The sequence below is a fragment of the Urocampus carinirostris genome, chromosome 7 (genome assembly GCF_059441175.1).
Source record: "Urocampus carinirostris isolate Australia breed hairy pipefish chromosome 7, RoL_Ucar_1.0, whole genome shotgun sequence".
Classification (NCBI taxonomy): Eukaryota; Metazoa; Chordata; class Actinopteri; order Syngnathiformes; family Syngnathidae; genus Urocampus; species Urocampus carinirostris.
Genome location: NC_142355.1, coordinates 36,520,395 through 36,530,243, shown reverse-complemented (window position 1 = coordinate 36,530,243; position 9,849 = coordinate 36,520,395). Strand labels below are relative to the sequence as shown.

The 9,849-nt window shown below is 39.6% G+C and overlaps 1 protein-coding gene across 2 annotated transcripts; it reads left to right on the top strand.

Annotated features, from left to right (window-relative positions):
- The first annotated feature begins 645 nt into the window (after positions 1 to 645).
- Positions 646 to 9,486, top strand: LOC148363202 (uncharacterized). 2 transcript variants are annotated; one of them, XM_088340783.1, is made up of 5 exons: positions 646 to 934; positions 2,039 to 2,157; positions 5,368 to 5,520; positions 6,005 to 6,157; positions 6,790 to 9,486. In XM_088340783.1, exons 3-5 carry the CDS (start codon positions 5,424 to 5,426, stop codon positions 8,577 to 8,579), a joined length of 2,040 nt encoding a protein of 679 aa, XP_088196909.1. In that variant the 5' UTR covers positions 646 to 934; positions 2,039 to 2,157; positions 5,368 to 5,423; the 3' UTR covers positions 8,580 to 9,486. The 2 variants fall into 2 exon arrangements, with proteins under 2 accessions (XP_088196909.1, XP_088196910.1); XM_088340784.1 differs by lacking the exon at positions 5,368 to 5,520.
- Positions 9,487 to 9,849: the final 363 nt, after the last annotated feature.

Here is a 9,849-nt window from a genome sequence, read left to right as displayed (position 1 = left end):
AAATGGTCTGCATTTATATAGCTCTTTTCAAGTCAATGAAAACCTCCCAAAGCGCTTTACAATGTGCTTCACACTTACCCATTCACACACACACTCACACACCAATAGCAGCCATGCAAGGCGCCTACCTGAGTGGTGAAATAGTACACACACACTTACACACTGTTACTTTTAAATAACATATTTTTTCAAAAATTTTGCTCTAGACTTTTTCAAGTAAACTGGTACCAAAAATCATTAATAAAAAGGAAAGAAACCAGCAAAGCAACACATTTACCGAATGTATTCGTGTTTTTTTCCAAGATGTATTTTAAAGTGGTATATTTTACCTGATGCAGCCCAACCAAAGTCTGGCAGACCCAGGAAAATCAAGTTTGACACCCTTGTTCTACAGTCTGTCTTGCTGTGATTAAATAGGTGCCGCGTCGTGTTTGTAAAGTTTATTATTACTTAATAAGGGAAACTGAGATTATTAATAAGAGGAGCCTGACAGGTATATATTTTATGAATGCGTTCCCATGTTTTTAAACTAAAAACGTAAACAGTACTGTTGGTGACCGGAACTTTTGTGACGGACACGTTCCTTTGGTACGCTTTATGGGGTGAAGCACTTCTGCTTAAAGAAGAATGGTGAACGGCGTCCAACAATGGTGAACGCAGCCTCAACCCAGTGCACAATTCTTGTGTATTACAGAGACTTCAGTGGCTGGGACCCATACCACATTTTTTACCGATATTGTTTTATGGGACCCGAAAATCCTCCAATGTTATTGTTTTAGGTCGGACCCTTTTTTTTGTGGGACCCGTAAAACTTCCGATGGTATTTTTTTTTTTAGGTCGGACCCTTTGCGGTGGTTTTAGACCGCATCTTTTTTCCGAACCAGACAACTCGAATCGTAGCAGTGCCAGCACTAAATAACTCCGTCATAATATTGTGAGTAAACCATTTTATGTTTTTCTTTCAGTTCCTGGCTTATTTTTATGGGTCTAAAGTTAGTGGCGAATGGTTGTTTTTGTCGATATTTGTGGTCTCTTTTTCGTCCTATCCGCCGTCACTGTCATTCCATATACCATACAGGCACTGAACAGTCACAAGAATACACAGGTCACATTGTGTTACTGAAAAAAAGAAGTAATTATTTACTGTTGCTTCATTTATAATGTATTAGTGTTGCCCCCATCTTACTGACACCCATAGTAGCACGTTACTCGGAAAGTAAGTAGTTACAAATTACCGTATGTGCTTACATTGAAGCTGACCCCCTGATACTGCTTTAAAATAGTCATATGAAAAACGAATATAATTGAAAAGTTTACACCAACTTGTGGAAGCAGTGAACCTATTATATTTCTTGGCTTGTGCAATCTTGAGAGCTTGCAACTGAACACAGCTGAGACACTCCATATCCATTTTGTGTAAATGGTAAATAGTCTGCATTTATATAGTGCTTTTCAAGTCAATGAAGATCTCCTAAAGAGCTTTACGATGTGCTTCACATTTACCCATTCACACTCACACACCAATAGCGGCCATGCAGCCATGCAAGGCGCCGACCCGCTTATTGGGGGCATTAGGGATTCAGTGTCTTGCCCAAGGACACTTCGACATAATCTTAATCCCAAGACAAGCGCTCTGCCTCCTGAGCTAATGCCGCCTCAAACCATTTTTTGGGGGGTCCAATATGGTTCTTTGAACATTTTTGGTCGCCAACCCCTGTCCTACGTAACAAAAGATCCACCCTAAAAGGTGTGGGAAATCACATAATTGTCCAATAGTAATAATGAATTAAAAAGATGCATCCAAGTCAAAATGGTGACCAATGGTGCGCAATAATAATCAAAATAACAAACAAGCAACCTACGCAATTTCCTTTGCAGGTGTTCAATATTAACAACTGAATAAACATGTATTATAAAAGGCCCCAAGTGTATGCATCCATACATAGTATAGGTCCACAGTTGTATCCATTTATATATAGTGGATGCCAAAGTTGTATCAATCCATATGCAGTTTAGATTTATATATTTAACCTTGCAGAAATGAAGCAAGATCCTCAAGCCTGAGCAAAATGTGCACGAGGTTCAAAGAGGAGCTTCAGAGAGAGCCAGAGGAGACGGAACATGGACTGTTGTACGCGGTTCACAAGCAACTTTAAGGTGGGTTTAACAGAGCAAAAATATCCTTGACATTCTGTTTTTCTCTCCAGTAGTCCACACCGTTCATGCTCCATACCTAATTATATTAAAACAAAATAAAAACCTATCAAGGATCTTGCAATAACTTTAATGCAAGCTATTTTGTATGAATCTGCCAAAATATTAAAGGGTTTGCAATAACTTGAATTTGTTTTAAAATTTGTATAGGAGGATAGGAATTGGAATTGTCTTTGCTGTCATTTTTACAAGAAACATGGCACTCTGGGATAAACATGTAAACGAAGACTTAAATGAAAGAATATACTGGACTGTCTCAGAAAATTAGAATATTGTGATAAAGTTCTTTATTTTCTGTAATGCAATTAAAAAAACGAAAATGTCATACATTCTGGATTCATTACACATCAACTGAACTATTTCAAGCCTTTTATTATTTGAATATTGCTGATTTTGGCTTACAGCTGAAAAAAACTCAAAAATCCTATCTCAAAATATTAGAATATCATGAAAAAGTATACAAGTAGGCTATTCAACTAATCACCTGAATAATCTAATTAACTCGAAACACCTTGCGAGGGTTTCCTGAGCCTTAAAATCACTCAGCTCGGTTCAGTAAACTAAATCACAAGTATGGGGAAAACTGCTGATCTGACTGCTGTCCAGAGGACCATCATTGATACCCTCCATCAGGAGGGTAAGACACAAAAAGAAATTTCTCAAAGAGCAGGCTGTTCACAGAGTGCAGTTTCAAAGCATAACCACAAAAAGTCTGTTGGAAGGGAAAAATGTGGCCGGAAATGCTGCACAACCAAGAGAGATGACCGCAGCCTTAACAAAATTGTGAAGAAGAGCCGTTGGTGAATTTGGGGGAGCTTCAAAGACAGTGGGCTGAAGCTGGAGTCCAGGTATCAAAAGCCACCGTTCACAGACGTGTCCGGGAAATGGGCTACAATAGCCGTATTCCCATGGTCAAGCCACTTCTGAACTCAAGACAACGGAAGAAGCGTCTGACTTGGGCTATGGAGAAAAAGCACTGGACAGTTGCAGAGTGGTCCAAAGTCCTCTTTTCAGACGAAAGCAAGTCTTGCATTTCATTTGGAAGTCAAGGCGCCAGAGTCTGGAGAAAGGCTGGAGAGGAGCAAAATCCAAGTTGCTTGAAATCCATTGTGAAGTTCCCACAGTCAGCAATGGTTTGGGGAGCCATGTCAGCTGCTGGTGTTGGTCCACTGTGTTTCATCAAGTCCAGAGTAAATGCAACTGTGTACCAAGAGATTTTAAAGCACTACATGCTTCCATCTGCTGAAAACCTCTATGGAGATGAGGATTTCATTTTCCAGCATGATCTGGCACCTGCCCACAGTGCCAAAACCACCAGTAACTGGTGCACTGACCATGGCATCACTGTCCTTGATTGGCCTGCTAATTCCCCTGACCTGAACCCCATTGAGAATTTGTGGGGTAAAGTTAAAAAGAAGATGAAAGACACCAGACCTACAAATGCAAATGAGCTGAAGGCCGCTATCGAAGCATCCTGGGCATCAATAACACCTCAGCAATGCCACAGGCTGATTGCCTCCATGCCACGCCGGTTTGATGCAGTAATCCGTGCAAAAGGATTCCCAACCAAGTACTGAGTGCATCAATGGACATTTTCAAATGTTTGATTTAGTTTTGCTGTTATAAAATTATTTTTTTACTTGGTATGAGGAAGTATTCTAATATTTTGAGATAGGATTTTTGAGTTTTTTTCAGCTGTAAGCCAAAATCAGCAACATTCAAATAATAAAAGGCTTGAAATAGTTCAGTTGATGTGTAATGAATCCAGAATGTATGACATTTTTGTTTTTTTAATTGCATTACAGAAAATAAAGAACTTTATCACAATATTCTAATTTTCTGAGACAGTCCAGTATATATATATTAGGCAAGGTAATGTATATGGGCTTAAAGAGGGATGTGCGCCACCAGGCTGTACTTGCCCAAGACACACCACATGAAACAGTGCCCCTACAACCCACTGCTTAAGGGATCCAACCAACCAGTGCTTGTCGACTTGCCTATGTTGTAAGTGCATCAGAACAAGGTCAGTGGATGATGGGGAGGCTAAGATGTGCAGGAACACCAACGGGTCAAAGCTCCTTATGACCACATTACAGTTCCAGTTTTCCCGCGGATCCTTGAAAAGTCCTAAAAGGTATTTGATTAATATTTCTAAAAGTAAGGCCTTAATTGGCATTAAAATGTCTTAAATCCAATTTTCAAAAGTAAAAAAAAAATGTGAACCCAATAAAATTTATATTTGAACTAAATATATTTAGTAACATTTATCAATTGTCTTTTTTTTATTAATTTACCAATCTACCATTGTGGCAACATCACATGATCACAAAAATGAAACTATCAAAACGATGATGTGGTTTCAGTCGGGCCTTTCAGAGCAGACTCATGTCTTGGGTCTACGCACAATACACATAGAAACTTTGGACAAAGACCTTCACTTTGGACCATGAAGTTGCTGTCCAGCGAACATTTTTCGCTTGGCTAAAAGTCAAGTAATGTGGACGAGGCACGATGTATTGTGTGCAAGAAATATCTGTGCTTTTTTGCTTGGTTTGTTTCAATTATGTTTTTTTTCCCGACTTGGTCTGAAATTTGATTTCAAAAGCCAATAAAAAGTCCTGTATTTAAGTTGCCTTAAACTGTAGGAACCATGTGTTCTGGACGAACCTATTTGTAGCAATCCATAACTCCAATCAGTTCATTTTGATCTGGTGTTGATCAGGACGATGATCGGAACTGCTAAGTCTTCCTTAGCCCAGCATCTAGGCCTGACCTACAGGCTTGTTCCTGATTCCGTTCCTTACACCTTTTTGGTCATTTGTGATTGGGCTGGCCACCCATGGAGATCCCAGGGGCTCTCTGGATTTCACTCAGGATATGATAGGTGTCGTATAAGTTGACAAAAGGTTGAAATCCATTCTCAGTCCCAGGTAAATGAGTTCATGGACATTATTGACCAGGCATTGAACCAATGACAAAGTAAAAGAGATAAAAGAATGGTCAGAAAAAGAAAACTGGCCAAAGCGCTGTTAGGTGCTGCACCCATGTGCGCTCTCATCTTGTATACCTTTCATGCATGTTATTTTCTGTATTTTCCACCTATTTGTTTCCCCTCAATTCTTCAAACCAAATGCGTTTTGTGCCCCGCAGATGTAAAAAAATATCTTCCTCCTGGATGGCAAGAGTTAGAGTTGCCTGGCATTAAAATGGAGGAGAAAGATTTGCGGCCAGTTGACCTGAAAGAGGAGAAACGTTTCACAGAGTTCCCCGTGACTGAGGCTCCTATGAGCACCACAGATCAAGGTCTGTGTAAAGTTTGGCCTGAACTCAGCCCATTTCATTTCTCTTAAATGCTTGCTCAAAGGTGGTCCCAAACAGATTTTTGTTTTCAATCAGTAACAGAATGTGTAGTATTCCTCCCTACAATTATGCAAAGATGTTGCAAAAAATTCCACCCGCTGGGGACTCAAGAAATTAAGTTTCAAATTTGACCCATCTGGCCTGTTTGCTACAGAGCTGTGACGTAATTGAAGCAACACAACACTTTCAAAATGGCATCCCATTAACACAACATGTGAGGGCAGTTCTGAAACAGGCAGTAATTGTATTGGACAAATTTCTCTGTCCTCGATTCTATGGCCGATTATAACGAAAGAATGAGCAAGGTCAGCTCAAGTCTTATAATATTTGAATAATAATATAACAAGTTTCTATTCTTTTTCCACATGTGTTTCATTCTTTCAAACAGTTTGATTTTGCAATACTAAACGTGTTTTGTGCCCCGCAGAGGTTGAAAGGTATCTTCCTCCTGGGCGGCATGAGCCGGAGTCATCTGGCGTTAAAAAGGAAGAGGAAGAGTCTCAACCTGTCAACGTAAAAGAGGAGAAACATTTCAAAGAGTTTCCCGTGACTGGGGATCCTGAGCGCACTGGAGATCAAGGTTGGTGCCAGGTTTGGCCTGAACCTCAACCGTGTGTTTTTTTTTTTCTTAAATATTCGCTATACAAGTAATAAGAACCAACCTTATTCCACATGATGCGGAAGAAGTCTGCCTTATTTAAGATGGCCCCAATTTGTACACTGTTTTGGCCGCCTACCCACATCGAGGGCGACTCAGCGTGATCAATGTGCCAACCTGACAATATGGTCTTAATTGGTTCATCTATATATATATATATATATATATATATACATATGTGTGTGCTCAAATGCTTGTAGATAGGAATGCGCTAAGCAAGGACAAGTCACAGTGACCTCGTGCGTCAACTCAAGTCTTCTGGTATCTGAGAGGCCTAATTTAACATATGTTTACACCACTAGGGGTCATTGAAATATTCACAAAAGGGTTTTAAGAAAATAAAAAGGAAAAACTATATCAGCCACAGAAATCTACTTCTAGTCACTGTACTTACAGATCAACTTTGAACTGTAATTGTTTGTTTTCTGCAAACACATTATTTTTATTTTTCATATTTTCCACCTTTACTATTCTTTTTTCCCCATTAGTTCCATTTCATCATTCAAAAAAAAAACTTTAATTGTACAAGACTTGATGTGTTTTGTGTCCCGCAGATGTTGAAATATATCTTACTCCTGGGGGTCAGGACTCAGGGTTGCCTAGCGTTAAAAAGGAGGAGTCGCATCCTGTTGAGGTGAAAGAGGAGAAACATCTGACAGAGTTTCCCATGACATTGCGGAGCGAAGACAAATGGAAAGAGCCGGTGAGATGCAGCTCCAGTAAGCACGCGACCAGTGATGATGATAACACATCACGCTCTACACACGCTAATGGCGAACAATTGTCAGAAGCTGATGCCGCGAGTCACTCTGAGGGTAAAGATGGAAATTGTTCGCAGTGTGGAAAAAAGTTTAAAAAAAAGGGTAATCTGACTTTGCACATGAGGATCCACACGGGTGAGAAACCTTTTGCCTGCTCCATTTGTGGTAAAAAATTCACTGCTAGTGGGTCCTTAAAAATTCACAAAAGAACCCACACAGGTGAAAAACCTTTTGCCTGCTCAATATGTGGTAAAACATTTGCTCGTAGTGGATCTTTAAAAACACACGGACAAACTCACGTGGGTGAGAAACGTTTTTCCTGTTCAATTTGTGGTCAAAAATTCAGCCAGAAGGATAACATGGAAAGGCACATGATAACCCACACTGGCGAGAAGCCTTTCTCCTGCTCAGTTTGTGGTCAAAAATTTGGCCGGAAAGGACACTTAAAAAATCACTCAGTAATCCACGCTGGGGAGAAAGGTTTCTCCTGCTTAATTTGTGGTAAAAAATACAGCCTTAAGGAACACATGGTAAGACACACAATAACCCACGGTGAGAAACGTTTTGCATGCTCAATTTGTGGTAAAAGGTTTTTTGTAAAAGCGGCTCTTAAAAAACACACACAAACGCATACACGTGAGGAGCCTTTTCCCTGCTCTATTTGTGGTAAAAAATTCACAAATATTTCAGCTTCCAAAAGACACAAAAGAACGCACACTGGTGAGAGAACTTTTGCCTGCTCTGCTTGTGGTCAAAAGTTTAGTCAACGTGAGTCCCTAACAAAGCACACAAGAACCCACATCATTGAGAAGACATTTGCCTGCTCCATTTGTGATAAGAAATTCACTCGGCGTAGTCACCTAAATAAACACATAAAAAACCGCAGTTGTAAGAAGCTTTTTACCTGCTCAATATGCGGTCAAGAATTCACTCACCGTGCGAATTTGAAAGTACACACAAGAATTCACACCGGTGAGAAGCGTTTTTCTTGCTCAAACTGTGGTAAAAAATTTACCGCTAGTTGGAATTTAATTGTCCACACAAGAATCCACACTGGTGAGAAACCTTTTGCATGCAAAATTTGTGGTCAAAAATTCAGTCGAAAGTGTTTCATGGAAACTCACACAAGAACCCACACTGGTGAGAAGCCTTTTGCCTGCTCAATTTGTGGTAAAAAATTCAGTGCTAGCGGGAATTTAACAATTCACTCAAAAATCCACACTGGTGAGAGACCTTTTGCATGTAATGTCTGTGGTAAGAAATTCACAGAAAATTGGAGCTTAAAAAAACACACAAGAACTCACACTGGTGAGAAACCTTTCACCTGCTCAATTTGTTATAAAAAATTCGCTGAGAGTGAGAAATTGAAAGTACACACAAGAATCCACACTGGTGAAAAACCTTTTGCATGCTCTATTTGTGGTCAGAAATTCGCTGATAATGGGACATTAAAAAAACACACACGCAAGCACAATGGTGAGAAACCTTTTTCTTGCTCGATTTGCGATCAAAAATTCTCAGATCCGGATAGAGCTCAGAAACACAAGTGTGCCGGTGAGAATAGCGGCGATTACTCTGCTTGATATCTTCTCATTTTTCAAATGAATCACATTTACTGCTAAATGAAAAGATTTGTCCCGTCTGAACCTTCCAATGACATACTTTGGGGTTACAGGCTGTGTCTTTTTATTTAAATAGTGTATATAAATTTTAACCTTAAAGCAACACTTCATAACAATCTCAAGCGTTTATCCATGATTTTATAACTCTACTTATAAAACATCCACCCAGAATTTTTTTTAGCAGTTCTTTTCTCCCGGGATCATTAATATTGACACCAAGAAACTGAGATGAGTTGCACTCATCCATGCCAAAACCTTCAACTATGCGTACTGATTTACGTGTGGAAGTAGTAGTGCTAATGTGCTGGAAGAACGATGAGCGGGTTCTTAAGTGTTTTTAAAATGCCTAAATGTCAAGGTTTTTACAGTTTATAATCACTACATTTACTGTTTTTTGAGGGCTCCGTTCTTTTCTGCATATTCATGCTACCAAAAGACGGAAACGCTGCTGGCCGCGTGAGGTATGTATTTGTAATGGCATACCGTTTTATATGTTAAATCATTTACTAGTATTACGATGATCAGCTTTCTTTTTAGCTTTTCCCTGTTGTCACGACAGCGGCAGGGGTTAATTAGAGCGGTCATCTTTTCAAATTCATTTTATTGCTCAGTTAATAATGCATGCAAAATGTGCTTGTCAAAGATTTGCAATCATATTGCTTTTTGGTAATCCACGTGTTTGTGTAGGAGCATATGATCTGTTCTGATCAAGATAATGTGTTTGAAACTTTGCCAATAAAATGCTCCGAGACCCAGCAAAAGGCTGCGAGAGTATAAGTGAGTGATGCCGCTCTCTCCCGCATGCGTGAAATCAAGTTTAAGTGTCTTTTGTTTTTGTGGTCCTGGATTAAACTCTTTTTTGACCCAGGTTAATGCGTCAATTCTATGACTCCCAAGTCGTTCATTAAGCAGGTGCCTTATGTTTATGTATATTATATGTCTTTATGGGATTCTTGGAATTGAAAGTAAAGATACATTGAATTTCTGGCACCAGGGTTTTTTTCTGCCGGAAATTAGCAAAGGACCATATTCGCCTTCGGCTTAAAGGATAAATAAAACTAAAATAAGGCTTCTGGAAGAATGAGCCTGTGTTGACATCCCAGAGAATTACACAGCATCATTTGGGCTACTGATTTCTGTATCTAGACAGTTGGCCATAATGGACGGGTCCCACAGACTTATGTTATCATGGGTTGACACTAATTGTGTTGGATGTTCAAATGAAAGAGGA